Source organism: Brachyistius frenatus, unplaced genomic scaffold (genome assembly GCF_029030835.1).
Source record: "Brachyistius frenatus isolate BFR_SWC_R1_liver_20210118 unplaced genomic scaffold, ASM2903083v1 Contig_69, whole genome shotgun sequence".
In the NCBI taxonomy this organism is placed as follows: domain Eukaryota; kingdom Metazoa; phylum Chordata; class Actinopteri; family Embiotocidae; genus Brachyistius; species Brachyistius frenatus.
Window position 1 is genome coordinate 1,859,619 of NW_027210668.1, and position 22,694 is coordinate 1,882,312.

A 22,694-nucleotide genomic window follows, 5' to 3' on the forward strand; every position below is an offset into this window, starting at 1 on the left:
TTAGGCTGTAATGTTTAATCATCTAAAAAATAAAAAATAAAAATAAAAATAAATAAAAAATTGGCAATAATTTTAACAACTGATTATTTTTGTCCTTTTTTTTATTTTTATTTTTTTTATTTTTTTAAGATACTAAATATTCACAGGAGCCAGCTTCCCAAACTGGAATATTTGCTTGTTTCCATATCTTTGGGTTTTGGACAGAAAAGGCTATTTGAATACTTTACAACAAATGAGCTTAATACAAATAAAAAGGAGAAAGGTTTTAAAATTAGTTTTAGACAGACAGTGACAGAGACAGTGCCACCTAGCAGCTGATATTCAGCATGATTTTTTTTTTTTTTAATTTTGACAAATCAATGAAATTATGGAAGCTAAAATATGAAGTAAATCTGGCTTGTGAGGCCTCAAAGCAGTTGCTCATTTTGCCCACCTGGTAATCCGGTCTTCTCTACAAATTCTTTATATCTTCTACAGCAGCTATGATTGATTTGTTTTTTGGAGATCTTTTTTTTATTATATAGGCTATAATATACTTATTGATCCCAACACCAAGCTACTTGTATGTGAAAGGTGTCACCCACAGAGACAAACCCTAAAAAAGTTATCTCCCAATTTTCTGACATCGTTGGAGCTTCAAGGTGCCTTTGAGCTTTGTTTTGGTTTTCCAGTCAATAACTACAGTGTTCTGTTGTAGTTCATTTTAACTGCTCTTGTTAGCGTCGTTTCAGGTTGTAGCTCACAGCTGTTTAAAGTTTTAAAAAACACCGCACACCGCCTGCCCGGCACCAAGCAAAATACAAATCTAGCTGCCAACATGTAGCAGCTAAACGGTTATTTATGTCTGGAACTGCCAGAGAGCAAAGCCCAGGTGGCATCATCAGGTGGCAAGAAAGACCACATCAAGTTAGCAATATCAACTTACCATTAGAGGAACTGTATACAAAGGCAACTATCTGATTAACAATTTTCACACCTACCAAATGTTCACATTTTCAAGGGGAAGCGTTCAACGAGTCGACCTACCAGCGGTGTGACCGTCACGAATTCGTGAAACAGTGGCCTCGTCCACTTTTGCGTTTTTCAGTTATAGTTTCACCGAAGTTCCCAATATTTTTTCTTTTAAACGAATGATTTTGCATCTGCGCGCTGAGATTCAACCCGTACAGTTGTCCCCGTTTGCGTGTCGGAGAAAGTGCCCGCTGTCGGGCAGAGCCAAGGACGGTCCTGGACCTACGAGATAGAATGTAAATACCACACGACCCCCTCCTTCACATTCAGCAGCTTTCTATACCTTTCAGCAAGCAGCCATATCCCCGCGTCTACTGTGACGATACAGAGAGGCTTTGACGTAACGATGAACAAAGGATGAGCTGTCCGACGCGCACCGGTGACTCACCGGTGACTCACTTGCCGGGACGTATAGTCTGTATGTTCCATTACAGCCACGTTCACCCAAGGAAGACCAGTATTTTCTACCACATGCTTCTTTAGTCAGAAACCTTCGCATCCGGGAGCTGGGCGAGCGGCTCCACACATCCTCTACTTAGAGAAATCTCACTATCGATGCGTCGGTGATGCGATGCACTCACTTCTCCGAGACATACTTTCCCGGCAGGGAATCAAACCGACAACCTACGTCCCTTTTTGGTCATACGTGGTCTTTGAGCGTCTCTGCCGCCTCCACTTTAACATTACATCAGAGGACAAATGGGAAAATGCCGAGTTGGAGCTGTGGAGATGCATCAGATCTACGTCCCTGCTGTGTGTTACACAATCACGGCGCACAACGGATGGCCGCGTGATCCGGTGCGCAATCCGAGTTAACCATCAAAGTCACATTCAAAACCCCAAGAAAGGCTGCGAAAGAGATTCTGCGGGGAAATCTATTTGGGGGTGGGGGTGGGGGGTGGGGGGTTTGGAGGCGGGGAACGCAACAAAGAGGATGCAGATGCGTTTGTTGAGGAGGCTATTAAAAAATACCCATGCTGTGCGAGAGCTGCATTGTCAAACCCGATGAGGTGCAAACAGCAATTAGAACCGCTCGCACCCATCCACCCTCCACCCTCCACCCATCCACCCTCCACCCTCCACCCCTCCACCTCCCCACCCTCCAGCACTGATGTTCTAAAAGAGTTCCAGCCTACAACCGCACTCAATGAAGGAGCTGCTGAGCTGCTTATTTACTTTTACTTTTCTACAGCTTGTTTCATTCCACTTGTAGTACATTTCTATGGAGGCCCAAAAACTAATCATAAATTCATAAAAAGGAGAACATGTGACATGAATAATAAAAAGAACTTGTGTGAGAGATAAACAAAAAACATTTGGGGGGGGAATTGGATTTTGGAAATAGCTAAAACATAAAACCGGCCAATCTGAATATAAGGAAACCAGCTCGACAGGTGCTGCTAATCTGTCGCTAGCTTCCTCCGCTGCAATCGACGGCACCCATCGGTTGCTTCGGAGCCGTTGGAAGCGGACAGCTACAGCTTACGGTGTGGTTTCAAATCAGGAGTGCAGAGTGCGGCCTCTCACTACCTCGAACCAACTTTTGCTACGTTGTGAAAATAGGGCAGGTATCCTCCTCGGGTACAAAACATAAATGGTGCTTGACCATGCGATGGTCTTCTTAACGCAACTTCTTAACCATAAATACAAGCTCAGAAAGTCTCAACTGGAGTTCAGGAGCCACGGAGAGCAGGAGACGAGCCAGCTGTGACTCCACCCCAACATGGCCGACCTCAAGGCCTTCTAATATATGTAGAATCTTATGAGCTGAGCAATAACTTCCTAAATGACCCCCAGAACACGTATTAATGGGCCAGAATTTGGTGTGACGAAAATGGGTCACAAAGAAGACTTTATGTTGCTTTAATTAAAGGTAAAAAGATTGGGAACCACAAAAACTAGAACAGCAAAAATGCTAAATGTATTCTTATTCATTAAGGATCCATCCTGCTACTTTATAAACACACACGACATCACTTAAACTCTCCTTTCATTTCATGTCCGAGCTGGGTGTGAGCAGAGTTAGCGTTTCTGATGGAATTCACCTGCTAGCTGCGGCACTTTATTTCGGTTGATTTGCCGTTTTATTTGAATGCATGCATCATGCGTTAGGTCAGACGTACTGAAAGAGGGGGTCATTTTACACACAGCTTGGCACTTCACTTTAATGTTGAGTAATTTACAGCCCAGCAGAGCTGGTTAACCAGATACATAGGAAATATGCAAGTTTAAAAAAACAACTTAGAAATTAGAAATGAATTTTCTTCCCTCTTTGTTATATAATATTGAACATGTTGGGACTCCACAGGCTCCCCAGTAGTCAAAGAGGTCATTCGTCCTCTGGAGAATTGATTGGCTGCTCTGTAACACCTCCATCATGCTGTTTGGATAACAGAATATTTACCAAAGAGGAAAGACAGCCTGCTCATTCTTCCAAAATACAAATCCGTTGTGCCACATAAACAGAAACAAATCACTATTTGTACTGGGCTTCTTTTTTTTAATCTTCAGTACAGACAGATGGTTTGTTGTGCTTCACATTGTTGGATCTGGATAGGAGGCAAACCGATGAATCCGCTGAATGGTTTTCCATCTACAGCCACATGGGCAGGTTATTAAACGCCTCGCACTTTGTTCGTACTATGTGATATGTGGTAGAAGAGACATGAAAGACATGTCACGTACTGAAAAGGTTTGATTCAGGCGGCTCTTTGAAAAACATCTGCAGCGCAGGAGTAGAAGCCAAGGCCAATGAGAGTTCAATTAAAATCACACACTGATGTCAGAGAACAAAATGTATGAATATTATTAATGTCATGAACAGAATAATGACTGTGCCGGCCAATAAATGGTACAGCCACAATGAATGTCTTTGCTGCTGTGTTTTTCAATTTCCCTGCCAGAATAATAGGTGGGACAAATGATGATCTCGGTTTAAGAGATATCTTTACAAAGTACTGCCGAGCCGACACGGCTCCGTGTAGGTTAGTTTACTTTAAGGAAGATGTTGTGGAAGTGGTGGATGTGGGAGAATAAACCACAAAGCTCAGTAGGCCTTAGTTACCTGGAGAACAGTACCCTCTGGTGGTCACTGTGTCACTGTAACTTCTGGAGAAACAAAGCCACACAAGTTTGGGTCTTTGCATCTGGTCATTCAAAGAGACATTTGTGTACACTTTTCTATTTATCCAGATAAATAGATCATTTACTTTTAATCTTTTTTTTTATTTGTTCTCTTTTATCTCATATTTGACTGCAACTGTTATAAAACAACACACGATGTAATTCAGCCTGACAAGTTTTGAAACACCGTTTCCAAGAAATGTGTGTAAAATGTAAAAGATAAATATAATTTAATGATTTGCAAATCACGTAAACCCATATTTAATTGCAATTACACCAAAGACAAACTATCAAATGTTGAAACTGAGAAATGTTATTGTTTTATAAAAAAAATATGCGCTCATTTTAAATGTGATGGTGGCAACACATTTTTTTAAAAAGTTGTTTACCACTGTGTTGCATCACCTTTTCTTTTAACAACACACTGTAAACTTTTGGGAACTGATGAAACCAGTTGCTGGAGTTTTGAAAGTGAAATGTTGTCCTGATGTGACTGATCACATTGTCTCTTCACGATCAATCCAGTTTGGTTTATTCAACTTTCCTTACTCTTTAATTGTTTAGTTTATGGGTTTCATTTGACACAATAAGTCCTACATAGAAAAAAAAAAAAAAACGAGTCAGTTTTGAGAAATTTTGGGTAGGAATATTTTTTTTTCTGTGTTTCTTTCTTTGCTGTCTTTAGATAATTTCAGTAACCGAGAAAAGCTCAACATGAAACAGAAGGAGGAGATGGGCCCACGGAGAGGATGATGAAGAAAACATACAGCATATGCAAAGAGATGAATAACAACCCCTAAATGAAGAATGAAGACAGAGCTGATAAACAGCTGCAGTAGGGGGAAGAGATGAAGGAACCAACATGTTAATATGTAACATGTAATAGCAGTACGTACAATATTATCATTCATCGTGTTGTTGGTACAAAAAGAGAGGGTCGACGATAGGAGGGAAAGTGGCTGTTTACCTGCAACTGAGTCAATCAATTCCAGGTTTTGATTGTAACAAGGTCAAGATGGCTGGATGTCGTATGAAATGCGAGATAGCTTTTAATTTGAAATGGATACAAGATGTTGTCCCATCTGGCTGAACAGTGGTGAGTTTATTGGCCCCGCAGCTGCGATCCCACCAAAGATGAATTAGCAGAACAAACAGCTGCTCACTGTAGCTACAGCCTGATTGGAAGATCATTTTTAATATTGTAGTCATTTTCAATATTCATGTTTCATAACCAAAGCCAGAAATTAAACATCCAATTTGTGATCGCTGAATACACATCTCGAATTGAAATCTTCAAAGCGTTCACATTGTTTGGGAATAAATGGGTGGATGTTCGGTTTCAGGAAAGCTTTTATCGAGCAGTTCTTCGTGAAACCGGATGCCATCCTCAGTGACTGTAACCTGTGTTCAAGTCCAGCAGCCTCAAACTGACCTCTTTCAAACCACCCCTGACTTCCTCTTGGCCCTGTGGTCGAAGGTCATGTCGGAGGTCGTGGCTTCACTTCCTGTTGGGTGGTGTGTGAGGATGGGGCCAGTTCCTGGACTGGAAGTAGCCCCTGAGTCCTTCCAGGTCCACGGGGGGGAAGTAGGCTCCGATGCGTTTCCTGAGCCACCACTTGCCCTCCGCCGCGCTGGAGCTTCCCGGCTGGCTGAACTTGTATCTGAAATGTTCTCCTCGAACCCACCTGAGAGGAAAAAGACAGAAAACTAAAATTTACTTTTACAATTACAGATGTTTCAAAGACGATCATTGTCCCAATGAAAAGTTCAAACAATGACAGCGAGCTTCTCAGTCAATCAGGTAGCCAAGCAAACCTGAACCATGATACTACCACCGCCATGCACGTATTGGAAAACTGAAGTTTGGCTGTAATGTTGGCTTTGAACAGCAACAGCTTTCTCCTGATGCCATCCAGGTCCAATGAGTGGAATCTCCTTCTGATTGTAGACTCGTGCACTTCAACAGTTGCAAACGTTACCAGCAAATCCTGCGGTGAAATATCAGTCGTATGTGTCGTTTGTTGGGATGTAGTTACATTTTCATGTGACTGCGTTGTCCCAGCATGCATTGTGAGACGGTGCTCAGCCTATATATATTTAAGCTTTTGCATTTTAGCAAAACAAAAACAAAAAAAAGAAAGACATTTTCTGCTTTTACCTTCATCAGATGGGACATGAGAATAGAAGAGAATTGCTTGTGGGGGGTATGGGATTGTAATTTGATTGTTCCATGTAAACATCCTTTAAAAGACAGATACATGTCTGGAACCAAAGCTTGATCATTATTAGAACGATAGAGTGTGATTTCAGAAAACGACAGTTGAAACCAAAAGTAACAACAGGAGCTTTTCTTTTTCTTTCAGGTTGGTGTCGACTGTGTGCTCCGTCTTCACCTCGGTGACTTTCTGCCTTGGAAGGGGTTGTGGTCGAGCAGCGAGAGGACGGCGCTGTCGTTGGAGAGCAGACGTCCTGCTATGTGGATCACCCACTCACTCTGCTCGTAGGTCTGTCCCAAAACAAAGGAGACGATATGTTAGAAAACATAACAGAGCGGTGCGGAAGAGATCGGAATGTGAAGAAGGATGATTTTTAAAGAGGCATATTGGGAATCAAAGAAACAAAAAACCAGGGAGTGTGGAGAGATTATGGCGAAAAAAAATTATATTAAAAAGATAAAGATGAAGAGATGAAGAGTTTGTGAGAAAAAGGGGAAGAAGTAAATAAGAAGAAAGACTCTGAGAGTCAGACAAAACAAGGAACAGAAACACAAAAACAGCAACAGATTAATAGATTGAGGCTGAAGGACAAACAGATTATAGCCAGCTTGTTCTGAGATGAGTTGGATGTAAATACATGGAACTACTGCCCCCTAGTGTCACAAAAGCACACCGAAGCTCCTCCATGTTAATTTAATTAGAACGCAAAAAGCCACAATGGTGAAAAAAAACAAAAAAAAAACACATGCAAATAAGGGGAAATAATTGATACACATTAAAAAAAAAAAAAAAAGAGGTCAACGTGTTCACGCACAGGTTTGTGGGTTTGTTCTCACCTGGAAGGCAGCGAACCACATGAGCCAGTCCAGTCGGTAGTGGTACGGAGAAATGAGGCACGGCCGCCGGTAAACGTCTCCCGGCTTACAAAGGAACTGATAGTCCTCCCAAACTGCCTCGGCGTCTTTGGGATCTGGGCTCAGAGTGCCCTGGAAGATCACCTCGGTACGCTCCTTGGTGATGCTGGTCAGAGCAGAGAAGAAGGGAAAGGTGGGAAACGGACGCTTTCACACGCACCAGCACACACTGTCAAATCATAAGTCTAAACATGTACGTGGCAAAGATTTGATGTGATTATTGTAAATGCATGAATGTGTAAACAGGTTTTTTTTTTTACCGTTGGTAGACTTGCAGGCAATTTCTGACAATTATGTATTTTAATAGTTTCATTATGAATACTCTCAGTTGGCAATTTATAGGTTACACCACCTCTGGTAAAGTGCTGACTCACACTGTTTATGGGTTGTTTTGGAGGCTTCATTGTTTGGGTGCTGTTGAACTGTACTGCAGTTTCCAATAATTTGTCCATCCCATGTATTTCAAAGAGGGTAGGCCGAATAAAAGAAACCTCTCTATATACACGCCGCTGCACAGTTCAACAGCAACCACAAGTTGGACATTATAATGTGCATAAAAGAAAGGGTTTATTGCAGGACTGTTCATCTGTGCTGATTTGAGTTACGTGTACCAAATAAAATGCCAGTTGAGTGGTTCATCAATTGATTCTTTGGTTTGTGAAATTCAGAATATGGTGAGGAATGCAAATCAAAAGGCAAAAGAAAGGTAGCAAGACCTCCTGTCTGAGAAGCTGGAAATGATCCAATTTGGGGACAATGGCCAAATTAGGACAAATAATGGCAGAAAAAAATGGGCTAATAAATGCATCAACTAATTGTTAAAGCTGCTCTTGGTTCAATTTATAACAAAAAGCATCATATATTTGATCAACTCTTCATGCGTTTTGTGTGCAAGAACCTTGATTTGTTACTGGGATGTAGTGAAGTTGAAGAAGTATAAAGTGATATGAAAATAAAGTGTGTGAGTAAATGTATTGAGTTAGATTCCAGCAGTGATCCGTAATGAAGGTCGCTCTGCTAACACTGTCCTGTAATCCACTTCCAACTCTAGAACTGTACCTGCCGAAGGCCCCGTAGGTGTTGACGATGCGCAGCGGGTCGAAGGAGGTGTTCATCACCTGCCTGGAGCTCAACAGGTTCATCACCACGGGGACGCTCAGGCAGCCAATCAGAATGCCCAAAGAAACGTTCACCACCCGACGTATCAACATACCTGAAACACAAAAAGGAAGAACTTCGTATTCTGACACCGGAGACGGACAAAGGCGATGAAACTGCACTGTGTGTGTGTGTGTGTGTGTGTGTGTGTGTGTGTGTGTGTGTGTGTGTGTGTGTGTGTGTGTGTGTGTGTGTGTGTGTGTGTGTGTGTGTGTGTGTGTGTGTGTGTGTGCGTGCGTGTGTGTGTGTGTGCGCGCGGTGTGACCACGTAGACACGCTCCGGCTTCTCCAGATCACGGGACGGATGGTATTGACAAATGCCGGGCGAGTCTGCGTCAGTTCCTTCCTACTCTGCCAGCTTATTCAACGCATGTTAAAGACATCAGCGCAATCCAAATAAAACTTCTCACCAGGACACACTTTACTGGGTCTGTTCAAATGATTCAAACACGCTCACACTCCAGGTACACTGCTATTTTATTATGCAACATCCAACAATAAAGCAACGACACTAATGGGTCCGATGAGACCAATTAGAGAGGGGCCGCTCTCACACTTTTACCACATTATGAAGCGGTCCGCATTGTCAAAAAATTGAAGCGACATCACTTTAAATTCCAATAAACCGTGTGTCATATTTTTTCCCAGCCACTCAGCTGTCCAAGTGCTAATTCCTTTTCTTCCCATAATTCCCTCTTCGGTATGACCAGACCTTCTACCTTTATTACTGCAGGCCATTAGCTTCTATTGTAAGTAATACCAATGTTATATTTGAACTGTATCCTGTTTCTGCAGCCATGTTGTGCATCTCGTGATTCTTTGCAAAATAGAATACCAACTTTTTGAAAGAACAATGGAGTAAAAAACTGAATCTCAGTACCTCTGGTAGGTTTCGGTGTGCGTCCGGCTTTATCCTCATTCTGTATCTCCAGCACTGCCTTCTTGGCTCCGCCCCCTGAGCGAAACAAGAAGCCGACCGCTGCGTCGTCGAAACAGGCCAAACTGGGAACGATGGTCAGCCAGTTGAGAAAACTGAGGTTCCCGCTCACAATCAAAACCACCTACGGTCCGAAAAGGCCGTTAGTACAGAGAAGAAAACTTATAAAATGCCGCAATATACAGTCGTGACTTTTTTCTTTTTGAACCAGGCGAACTTGCATGTGCTCCGACACCCACTGCACATGATGCACAAATTTAATTGAAGTGTACAGTGATGGAGAATGCAGATAAATGCAATGAAACATTCCTGCACACCAGCCATTAAAGCTTGTTAATGTAATAATAACGTTCTGACTCGTCTCTCCTAAACAGTCAATTTAAACTCCTGCCTCACTCACATTCTTCTCTTTCTCTTCAGAACTGTTTGGAATTTTTCAGTTGAAACAGACTCCGTGTTTAGTTATAGATTTAAAAAATATGTCACACATTTAAAGCAAAGTAAATCATTTCAATTATCAGTTAAGTAAGTTTGATAAGTTGAAAACAAAGCAGCGTTTCTAAGTGAATGTACAGTTGATGTTTTGAGAAAATCGATCAGTGCGTGCGACTATCGTCCTTCCTTGCTTCTGCTGTTTTTACCGGTGCCTGGTTGTAATATGTTTCTCCAGTCTGAAGGTGGCGGTAATGCATACCCAGATGGAGAATGAGCACCACCTACTGTATATCTCCATCACCTAACTACTGCTGTTTATTATCCATCGACCATCCCCGTGTCGGTCATCATTCGGTCCCGTGTGATGGCGACCAGCGCGAGTTACCTGGAAAAGGATCTGGATTGCTCCGTTCACGATGCACATCCGCCTGCCGAAGACGGTGAAGAAGGGGACGATGAGCTCGATGAAGTGGTTGGACAACGTCTCGAAGCGATGGACCCACCACGGGGAGCGATGCATGTAGTACGACATGGGGTTGGGAACTGGCTGCGTCTGGAGACACACAGAGGTCACAGTCAAGAGGACAAATGTCGGAGAGGGGAGGGGACGGGGGGCAGGGAGAGGGGGGCAGGTAATCATAATCGTTAAATAAATGATTTTTCCATTATTTTTTGACATAAAAAAAGAAGGTTTGATCATGTGCAGAGTCTGCTTCGCCTTTAAACGTGTTGTAAACACAAGACTGCTTCTTCTGCTCGAGATGGAAGTTTTCTCTGCTTTACTTTGGCACCGACTCTCGTCTCAGGCCGGGATGGAGAGTAATTAACGGTGCCACACTTTTAGGGAAACATTTCCACGTCTAAATAAAGATGGAACGTTACCGAAATGAAGGCGACTCCACCTACGAGCAGAAAACACACAGAGCGCTGTGCAGTGTGTGTGTGTGTGTGTGTGTGTGTGTGTGTGTGTGTGTGTGTGTGTGTGTGTGTGTGTGTGTGTGTGTGTGTGTGTGTGTGTGTGTGTGTGTGTGTGTGTGTGTGTGTGTGTGTGTGTGTGTGTGTGTGTGTGTGTGTGTGTGTGTGTGTGTGAGAGAGACGGAGTGTGTGTGTGTGTGCGCGCGAGGTGGTTGCATGCAACACCGTGTAATAGCTGAACATGCAGACGGTGTCGGGGAAGGTGGTGACAAATACATTTAGCACAGGAATAGGTGGAGGAAAAAGGAAAACAAGACAGCTGGCATACTAATCTATACTTGTGTTGTTTTTATGGAATCGAGGGGAAAACGTTGGGAGTTATTTAACCTGTAGCTTACCAAAACACTCCCGGAAATCCAAGGGCACGGAGCCTGCAACCTCAGACAACCAAACAACCCCACAGGGCTAGAAAACTAGCTGCATTACAACAAACAGCGCGACGCAAAACAAAACGCCAACTATGCCGAAACACACCTCCGCAGCCCCCCAGGGAGTCAGGACAGGAGGAGATCTGCAGCTCCTGAAAGGGAGCAGTGTGTCAGAGGGGGTTAATAAGGCTTCACCTGGCGCCAGTGGCTTCCGGTGCTCCCCGTGCGCGTGGGCGTGTAAATCCACATTACCCTTTAGGCCGTTGACACTTGAACTCGGACCAGACCAGGGAAAACTGACCGAGCGCGAAATAAGCGCCACATTGTAAGACGAGTTGTCAGGTGACAACACCTTTTCTGGTACACAAACCTAAAATACCGGTCAGCATGGAACTAAAGAATCCCCTATGCAAGCATTTAGTTCTCCCATTTCAGACTTGAATTCAGAGTTTCGTTAAAGCAAGCCTCTGCAGCTTTTTTTTCCAGCCACCGCGGCCACACAGCAGTTCTTAAAATGCATTGTTAACAGCAGTAAAGGTCGGAACAGCTGCGAAGTCACCGAGTTAACCTGGAAACGTCGCCCAACGCGTTGTGGTACTCAATTAAGCAAGAGTGCATTTTATTTTGAACTGAACTGTTCATTTGTAAGAAAAGAAAAAGGAAAAAAAAAAGGTGCTATTTTCCCTTTAAAAGGTGACCTAGTTTTATTTTAAAGTTAGTCTATCTTCAGGCACTCAAACCTGTCAACAATTCCGGCAATAAGAAACTGCTGCACTGTTTGTTGCTCACGCTCCTGATCCCACCGACAAATCAGCACCCGAATCTACTGATCAGCAACTTTCACCCATTCTTGCATCATCTTTTACAGGTTTTGGGACATTATGTCTCTGACTCTTACAGACACAAAATTGTTTTCCTCAACGGCTGAAGGACCAAAACAAGGCTAGAAGAAAAATGGAGATGGGTTCGTATGTATCTTATGGCAACTCTCCAATAGTTGTTGAGACACTTCAAATCTACAAGTAGTATATAATTCCCAATCTACTTGCACAAATCAAATACATATACATTATATATACACGCATATAAATTCCACACAGTGCTCGCTATCAAGTCCCACAGGAACCAGAGTATTATAGCCTATCCTACCTTCTCATTATATTTCAGACAGTGAGACTATCTCTACTGTATTTTTGATCTGTGTGTGTGTGTCATCTCCAGTCATCCAGTCCCATAGGAGCCGGTGTATTCCTGTCTATGTCAATTACAGAAGGTGGCCCTCCTCCCTCTGCGGCGTGGTAACACTCAGAGCGGCTGAGCGTCCCACGGGGGGGGGGAGGAAACAAACACTGGATTTAAACAACGTCACGCTCTGTGAAAGAGAGACTGATTTATTGAAACCCACAGCAGCGGTTCCTGTAACGCGTTAGCCTGATGTGAGTTCATTGCAACCCCTCAGGAGACAAAGCCAAGGCCCAATGTTTTTGTATATCTGGATTAGTCTTAGGTGTTCAATTGGTCATGAAAACGGGCCTTTGGGAACTGCAGGAACGAGTCTGGTTCTGCTGGTCATGCTGGTAATAATTACAAAGTAAAGTATTATAATACTCTACTGCAAGTGTCATCTACGCATAGATTTGAAGTCCTTGGTTCCCCGGGATCATTACTGTGGTGTTTCCTACTGTTACTTCCCAGAGATCAGCAGACAGCCTTAGGATTTCACAATGGGAACATTTCTTTTTAAAGTGTTCAGCCGAGAAAAGGTCAAATCTTTCATGAACAAAGTGTCTTAAAGCTTCTCTAATTAATAACCGTGAATGTACAAGGGATCAGCTGACTGCGTGTATTAAGAAAGGTGTCACTTGTAGTAAAAAAAAAAAAAAAAACCTCAAAGAATTATGACCCAACTCTGCAGTGTTTTGTTTTGCTTATTGGTTTGGTTTTAAGGCCCATGTGGCGCCATGGTAACTCAGTTCTCACCTCCAACAACACAATCATTGCTCCTCACCAGATTGGGCTCCCTGCAACATCTTTTTCTCTCCCAAAAAAGACCATTTTGACGCCGTGGAGGAGATCCAGTGAAGTGTACTGCTGCATAAGGGGACTACTTAGAAGGAGATGATGGCCAGATTTAAATCAATTACGTTTTTTTCGGTTGTTAGAGGCGCCGTCGCTGAACTTTAGTGGCACTTCTTAAGCAATGAAATGTAAGAACTTAATGAGGAACCTACAGCATCAAATCAATTTATGGATGAAAAGCAGGAGATGAAGATGAATCACCGTGTACTGTAACAGGCTAACAAGCAGGGAATTGGACAGACACACCGCACAATAAACACACAACACTGTGCACTCACCTCGTAGTGGTAGTCCATGCAGGTGAGGTCTCTCCAGCATTTGTCGCCTCTGATTTTAATAAGACCCTAAAAAAGACACAAAGTTCTGTAAAGCCGAATGTTTGTATCTCCTTCAAACTTTACAGCAAAAAAAAACAAACAAAAAAAAACACGTGTTGTAAATTGTGTAAAATTAGCAACCATCAACAGCCTATTAGAGAATCTCATTACAGAGTAAATGACATATTCAGCTTCTGGAGTGTCCAGGTGGTTACTTAATGGACGTTTTATCAAAAGCACATGATGATGAGAAAAGTCTGAAAGGATTAGTCTCAGATGTGACAGCCGATGGACACAATTATGTTATTACACAAACGGGAATTATCTAATAATCATGGAATCTGTATATAATGTTCAGTATACATATTATATGCAAAAAGCCAACCAAGACTGACAACAAGCTTTCAGCTAAGACAGCACCTGATGGAAAAGCATTAAGAAAAACATCGACAATCTTTGCAAACGTTTGATGCCAAGAGCTGTAAAAAAATCTATTTACAAATGACTTTGCCTCCAATTCTGCTGCAGCACTGTTTGATAAGATGAAGAAAAAATACATGGTGTGATCATCTGTAGGGAAGGATCTATAATCCACACAGATAACCACAGTAAAGCTGCCAAGAGTAAATGAATTACAAGCACATGAAGGGAGGAGCGCTGCAGTGTGGTGTGACTGTGCAGTTCATTCTGGACTGAATTAGGCAGCACACCTGGATTGTATAGTTATTTTTTCTTTCTTAGATAACTAATTCACAAGAATGAGACGGATGGATGAGCTGGACGTGAGGTCACAGCGACCCGCAAATTCTAATCAGTTCATCATTGGGACCGAGTGAACGTTTGTGCCAAATTTGAATAAATTCCCTTCAAAGAACGGAAAAATGAAAAACATAATGCTTCCAGTTCTTGCCACCCCGGTGGCATAAAAACAATGTTATGCTGTCGGATTCCCTGGAAAATATTGAACTATTCACACGCTTTATAAAGCAGAACTTGATTCAAAACAATCCTCCACAAATGCTTTCGTAGGTTCCTGCCAATACCAAATCATGTGCTCACCATAGAAATATGGTTCGTAGCCACATCAGAGAGAAGTGGGACAAATTGTGCAATCACTCAGTGACTGACACCTTTATTCTACTGAGATGAAGCGTTCACTGACAGTAAAGACACAAATCTACTCCACTTGAACGTGAAGAAAGTAGAGAGCCTTCACTTGAAGATCAAATCTGAAAAGAACAAATCTAACTCGCTCGCAGTCTGAACATGTCGTCGGCTTTATTGACCTTCAGTGGTCTCAATAACGGCTCACAGATGTACACAGTAGCTCTTTTGTCACGCGAATGTATCAGACCGGGAATAAGCACTCGTGACCTATTTACAGATTCATAAAGGTGTTGGGTACTGCAGTGATTCCATTACTAAAAACAGGAAGTGTTGAGCAAAAAACAGAAACGTTTCTGAGTATCTTTGGACTAAAGTAATGAGCATACGTGTCATATGTGTACAGCTGATGGTAACTGTGCAGCCTGCATGATATTTAAGTGAAGATGAGGCAGGTTATGAAAGGTTAATACTCAGTAATAATAGTCCTTGAGAGCGGATTTTCCTTTTTTTTTTTTTTTTTTTATGACTCGAATTCAGACAGAAACACGGGTAAATGCGACCTCCGTTCTGGGACCGTTTTCCACCGACAGACCCAAGTAAACAACGCGCTATCCAAGACACGAGACTGTCAATATTGACACATCGGCCCATCATGTGGTTGGCATGGAATGTGGAATAAATCGCCCACTAACCCGTCTAACCAGATTTAGAAAAACCAGAACATTTCACTCTTGATTACGAGCTCGGCCGCTCGCTGCAACTGCCAGCTGTTGAAGTGGAGCAGCCGAAGATGCTGCTGATAATCTAATTCTGTCATGAGACCCTGAAATGTCATCAATTACAATTTGATAATATAAACCTCCAGCATAAACAGAGCGCTCAGTCCAGAGTGTGAAGAACGCCAGGGGAAAATGATACCTCTGTGAATTGAGTAGGGTTTTTTTATGAGGAACACCAAGTGAGAGAAATACTTATCAAAAATTCTGATTCCTCTCAAGATTTATACAAGAAAGATCTGTTTATTTACAAGAAAAAGAAAAAGAAAAACCGGAAAACTGATGAATTCTCAATCTCATCACCAAACCAGGCCGTGAAAAACTGTCAGTGAAAAGAGCTTTTAAAAGATTTAAATAAAAAGATTTTGCATCTTCCGAATAACCGAGGTTCAGACCACGAATCCCGTTTTCCAGATACAGCGAGACTTTGACAACGATGCTCGTGAGATGACGTAAACCGCATCAGGAAGGCCGGCAAGCAAAGGTTTACCCTGAATCCCAACAAAGAAAACAGCAGTAGCCGTCTCAGATTCAGTGCTTCGATAGACAAGCAATTTTTCCAGCATATCCTTCATATTCTTGGACGATAAACAAGAAGCCTCTTGTAAAAAGCAAATTGGAAATTGTGGTAAATTGTTTTTGAACTAAAAACAGGATTAAACTGATTGGTCATAATTTTCCTCCATTATGAACAAGGACTATGACTACGTATGTGTGGAATCTGACGCATGTTGTGAATGAACCCTCCGACTGCAGCTCCAAGTAACATTTTAGGGTTTTTCAGCTGGTTGTTTTGGTGTTACGACCTGCAGCTTTACTGTTGTGTTTGACTCTCATCTGCACCGGTTTTTTTTTCAACATTACACTTCAATTTTTCAGGCACACAGAAATGAAGACATTTTAACGTATTTCAAATTAGAACATAATTGTCCACAACAAAGTAAAACGTGTATCCCATAATATCCACCAAGCTTTACAACAACTATCCACCCAGTTAGTATCAAAGCATTTATCCTGTTCAATCCTGGAACAGGTAAACGTTACTTGAACATAATGAATTATGTTGTGAAAACAGGAAGCTCGTAAACATTTACTGAAAAACACAGAAATTAGTCAGTTAGTCATTCTGTGACAAAAAAAAAAAAATGACATCAAGTGCCCCAAAATTACTAAATTTGATGTATATTTATCTATTAAGAAACACAAATCTGCTATCAGGTTCCCATTCATTTATAATACCCTTCGGGATGTAAACAGGACCGATTTGCTTTGTGCGAAGCTAAAAGAATGCCGACCGCAGCATCTCTAGGTGTACCTAACAAACAGAGCAAATTACTGTTATCTAAGTAACACGCTCACAAAGACGACGCTAATATGTCGATGTTTAGTTGCTATTTGGGCTCTTTAGAAGAAATTGATTTCGGTCTTCTGTAAACATGACAAAGCCGTGCAGCATGCGAGCGGATGCCGTAACGTTTGTCCTCCCTGCAGTAGGAAAAAGCTGTACTGCTGATCTTTTATCAATTACTTTAGCCTGTTGTAAATACTCTGGTGTGATACTAGAAATAATGTCCTGAGAATAAGGCTTGAGCAGATAAGAGAGTCTTCCATATATTTTGTCTGCCTTTGGACCATGCTGGAAATAACTTTTTGTCACATTGACTAGATGGACTCATCAGAGGCTGCAGAGCCATTTGAAAATGAGGAGGAACCGCAGCATCGTGGCTGAGACTATCAACAGGCCCTCTAAAAGTTATCGCCCCGACGCGATAATCAAACAGCGTTACCGGATCTCTCAGGGCGATCACTTAATCGAGGTCCTCAAACCTCCGGCTAATTTATTTACAAAGAAGAGAAGACAGTGGAGGGCTACGAGGCCGAATATCAATCAGCACTTAAAGCACGCCGCCCTTATGTGAACATCACTAATATATTTACTCTATTTCATAGTTAATGAGCCAACATGGTCTCCTAAAATCTAATTAGCTCCACTTTTGCCAGCCTGATTACCCTCACAGTGTACTGCAGCTGTAAACAAGCTGCTGCAGCACAGATTAGGAGGCATCTGAGCAGATTAATATCCCAACACAAAGAGCATCATATATCAAACATATTCAGCTCTGCTAATGCGGGCACCGATAAAATGAAATGAATGTATTAATTAGCATATATTTCAATGTTGACACTTTTTTGGAGCACAACATATGGTCATCTAATGAGAGTTATATTTCTGCAGCCATATGTTGGAACTGATTGTGTTTGGGCAACCCTGCTGAGCTAGATGTGTGTGTGCATGCGTGTTGGAACTTCATATTGTTTTAATGAGCCACCTAATTACCACACGAGGTACCATGCAGATGGTTCTTTATCAAGATTACCAAGAACATGTTGTTGTATTTTGTATTTTGCAAAGGTGAGCAAGGCAACAGCACCATATTTCATTTTCTATTTCAATGTACTCTCAGGACTTGAATTTTTTTAGGGAAGGTATGTCTTTACGCCTACAGTGTGAATTGGAACATGGACGTTTATAAATATCTGTATTGAACTATTTTGACGATCGGTGACAGATAACAAGAGGAACGTGTAACATCTCTTACGGTCATTTTATCTCAATGCATTTAGATTCTTCTTTCCTAATTTATGTATTAATGTCAACCAATAGATGCCATTGAGACGTACCATGATGTCGATGTAGAAAAAGTGACTTGTTGTGTGACAACTTGAAGCTTTCCTTAATCAGATAGGTGCCGCGTCCTAAGTCTGCAGGGCTCTTTGAAGTGCACACTGAGCCGCATCTTCCTCACAAACAGAAACCCATGTGGTCGTTAAAGAGCAGCGGTGGACCACGGTGCTGTCACAGATAAAAGGCTGTGATGGGGGTGGATCAATCACTCATGGCCCGTGGTGGGCGCTGTACTCCGTCTGACACCACTGAGAAACGACACCGAGTCTCTGCTCTGTCATCACAGCTTCAAAAGGGCATCGCTGCTGCCGTTATAATCTCATGTAATCTCACGACCGCGTGGATTTTTCTATTCTTTTGTGTCGACGGTCTGGAATCTCTCTACAGAGAAAGTTCTGTACTCACAGCTCCCAGCATGATGCGAACAATGAGCCATCTGAAGGTCCAGATGCAGATGAGGGACGGAGGACAGCGGCGGGGGACCTGGGACAGAGTGAACATCGGACACAAGAAAATGGCCAGAAAGCCCGTCTCCAGCAGCTGGCTCTCCCAACCTGCAGAGAACCACAAGATCTGGTGACTATAGGTGCTCTTTTTCTCAAGTACGGCTCAAAACAGAAGGGAAAACAATGCTTGAACGTGGAGTCACGTTGGATTTCAGTTCAACAAAACGCACCTGAAAATGACATGATGTCACATTATTGATGCGGGAATTAATATATATTGATTATAATAATACAAAAATATATACAGAGTTTATATTTATAGTGTCTGGCATTGTAACAATGTGGCAAATAAAAGTGTTAAAACAGCAACTGCAGTGTCTCTGTGGGATGGAAGAAAACATCTGCATACGTTTTATAAATCTGGTGTCTGGTGAGACTTTCTGGCCGTGAGGAGGAATGCGCACTGGACACGCTTTATAGGCAGAGCATTCGACTTGTCGGCTTCCTAACCCTCAGCTAACTTGAATGGGGATAAAATGATTCAACAGTGTGGCTCTTCAAGACTTTCCGAATGTTATCACACCGGATGGATCGAATTCTGATCGTGAAAAGAGCCTCTGCTGGTGTCGTTAAATCAATTCTATTCAGGTTTACACTACTAAATGTCTTTCTTTTTTTTTTTTTTAGCTTTGAACTTTTTGAGAAAGTGGTTGAAGTGAGAGAGCATCATCTGCCACTAATGTCCCTAACAGCAAACACCCCCTTTCCTCCCCCTCTGGTTTTCTGTCTAGACTTGGGAACAATCGGAGGAGCTTCGTCCGCCGACTTCAAGCAGCAGCGGCAGCCAGCGTGTGATAATCGCTCCAAAACACAAGAGGGACAAGAGGAGAAAGACAGTTCGAGTGAGAGAGAAAGAAAAATATCTTTTTTTTTATTATTTTTAAGTGTAATAGAAGACACAGCTCTCCACCACAGACAGGCACGGCGTCTCTCGACTACAAAAGTGCCGTGAACCAATCGCAGAGCTGCCACGGAGCTCGCCACTTATCTGGGCCGGACCGAAACATGCAACATCCAAGTTATCTTATTTCTTCCCAACCTCACAGTTCTTCATATATTGATGGCGGTTTACTGAGTTCATGGAGTCAGAAAGCTGCAAACGAGCCGTCTTCTTTGTTTACTAGCTGGAAACAAAGTCGACTTTTGTGCAGTAAATGTTGAATTGATATTGCTTAAAAAGCATTTAAAGCCCTGACAAATCAATAATTAGCTGTAAACTAACACCTGTGTGGTTTTTATCGTGGCAATTAGGTACGTGTTGAATTTGTTTTCGTGCTTTAAGTACGTGTTGGAATAAAAATCACTTAAAAAGCATTTAGAGCACTTATAACCCAATAATTAGCAGTAAACATAAGTAGACTTATGAACAGTCATTAAACTGGATCATGATTGCGTAGCTGCTGCTTTTTATTGTTTGGGATCAATTTCCAAAATCATCATTTTGAGCACCCATTTCAATCTTTATTGGACAATAATCAAGAGTGCGGAGACATCTTTTCTTTATAAATGTGTATAGTCCTACGTTTCTAAATGCATTACGTGTGTCAGTGCATGAAAAAGTTTGGTTTGAGAGATGTCGCTAAATCACCTTCACAGTTTAAGAAATTACAACTGATATGAAAACCGGTCTCACATGAACGCTTCACCTCTGATCCACTTCTTCTTTAGGAGGAGAAACAAAAGGAAGCCACAGGTCAAAGTTCACTTACCAAAGGAGTACCTACAGAGAGAGAAAGGAAAACAAAAAGAACAAAGACATAAGTATTTGATCTTTTTTTTTTTTTTTAAACATTGTCAAACAGCAAGAATGAACTAAATCTTATGAACGCTGGTGGATTTTTTTTTTTCTTTTTTTTTACCTTTCAATTAATTAACTGACAAATACAATCAGCTCAAAACACGACCATGACCTTCTATAAGGATGTAAAGTTGAGCTGCAGTTGTTCGTCCTCAGCGACACGTCACACTGTTAAAGATGTGAAACATGAAAGTAGGGAGACTACGTCCAATATGTTTTCTTGTCTGGTATTCAGAAACATTTGGATGTTTTCTAAACTAAAGGATGAAAGCAGAGTTGCTATAAATTAAATTTCATTAAATTTGAAGATGTATTTGTTCGCGTGTAAAATACTGATTCCATAAAAGCATCACTAGCTCTGGTCCAATTATTTACATTTAGAGCTCGTATGAAGTTTAAAAAAAAAACCTCTCAGCACGAGTGTGTGAACATTTTCAAAACTGCTCCCGGCCGCAGAGCGTCGTCGGGCGAACCCGCACTCACCACAGCTGTCCCACGTTGACCAGCGAGTGGTAGAGCAGCCACAGAGCGACCATGATCACCACGTTGGCCGTTCCCGTCAGCAGGACGAAGCCCGACAGCGCCGCCCCCACCAGGGCGACGCCGTCCAGGTTGGCGTCCATGTCGGTCCAGTCCAGGAACCAGAGGACGGAGGGGGTGTACGCCAAGGCGGCCGTGCCTATCTTCCCCCGACGTAGCGCTTGACGCTGTTCAGGTAGCTCTTGCAGGGCATCAGGCCGCGCTCGCCGATCAGCTGCTTGTTCTGGTTGTACGCCACGCTGAACGCCACAACTGCAAAACAGAGCGGAGACGGACGGATCAACACAACCCCGTTCAAATGTCAAAACCTCTCTGAAGAACATTGCATCTGTTCTGCTTTCTTCGTCAGGTCGGTGCCTTCGTGTTTTCTCCAATCAGTGCTTTTTGCAGTCGTCCTTCTGTCTTCGGACTGAAAAATGGTCATAGTTATTACACAACCGCCTGATCGCAACTCTTTCAGCTGATTAGAGTATTTTCCATTCATCTGTATAGAAACAGCTGGATGAAACTCCTGTGTCGTTCCAGCACTATTTCCACATAGATCTCCAGCGCTTGGTGTTTATTTTTGATTATCGGGACGCGTGGTTGTCCTTATATTTGTTTCGTATCGTTCAGGAAAGCTTTAAGTTGTTATTTACGTCACACACGCCCTGCCAGATGTGTTGCGAAACCTAGAAGGCAACGAGAAATGTCATTTTTACTCACGGACGGTGCTCCGTGCCAATAAATTTCTCTTCTTCCTGATATGGTGTATTATTGAACTACGACTGAATGAAGTGAACAGAGTTAAAATGTTGGGATTGTTGCAGTCCTATTGGGCGGAGGAGGAGGTGGAGGAGGAGGAGGAGGAGGTGGAGGAGGAGGTCAGGTATCCTGGAGATGTATTCAGTTTGAATGGAGGGGAAACGTGACTGTCCTGCCGGCGACTGTCAACTTCTGTAGAAGTAAAACAAACTGAAGGCCTCGTTTCTTTAACTATGACGCAGTCAGACTGACACACAAACACACCGTTCAGGGTTGTTGTTGTTGTTTAAAACGTGACTGTTTTGGGGTACGTTTATTTATTGTTGTTTTTTTTAACACGTAACGACGCTGTTGGTGTTTGGCGTGAAGTGAAACAGACTCACGGTAAATAAAAGCGACGGAGCGAAGCAGCACAACCCGCGTCAGCCAGAAAGTCCCGGGCTGCAGCGACGGAGGCTCCTTTTCTTTCTCCGCGTCTCCGCTGGCGTTTTCTCCATTTTCTGAAGTGCTGAGACCGGAGTTTGTCTCCGTCTTCCTGCTGTCCACGCGTCTTCTCCTCACGGAGCTCTCCGGGCTGCCAGCGGTGGCCGCCATGTTTTGCTTGGGGGGGGAGGGGGTCTCACGGTCACGTGACTGAAGACACGCGGAAGTATTTGATTTTTGATTCATTAATTATTATTATTATTAGGAATTATTATTCCGCGTTATTATTATTCTTCGTAAGCAACTGCATTTTTGGAGGCTTTATCATATTCAAAAAGTCATGAAAGTAGGAACACGCGTCTCTTCCGGGGAAAAGTTTAGTATTTTAGTGGAGTCGCGAATGGGCGTGGCCTAATGGCTCACTAGCGCCCCCTATAGAGATGCCCCGGCGGCGACGTTTACCGATACGCACGAAATCCGGTGGACACGTGTATCACACCGAGATGTACAAAAAAGTTGCATTGCACCATTTCGTCAACTCAACAGGAAGTCCGCCATTTAAAAAAAAAAAAAAAAAAAAA

General features: G+C 42.5%; 1 protein-coding gene across 1 annotated transcript; it reads right to left on the minus strand.

Annotated features, from left to right (window-relative positions):
• Nucleotides 1–3,162: 3,162 nt before the first annotated feature.
• lmf1 (lipase maturation factor 1) lies at nucleotides 3,163–22,287 on the minus strand. The gene is given in 12 exon segments (XM_069707519.1): nucleotides 3,163–5,819; nucleotides 6,528–6,640; nucleotides 7,187–7,370; nucleotides 8,324–8,477; nucleotides 9,303–9,483; nucleotides 10,180–10,347; nucleotides 13,495–13,560; nucleotides 18,508–18,656; nucleotides 20,318–20,328; nucleotides 20,890–21,091; nucleotides 21,094–21,198; nucleotides 22,074–22,287. Coding segments are annotated over 12 exon segments (1,731 nt in total). The 5' UTR covers nucleotides 22,285–22,287; the 3' UTR covers nucleotides 3,163–5,632.
• Nucleotides 22,288–22,694: the final 407 nt, after the last annotated feature.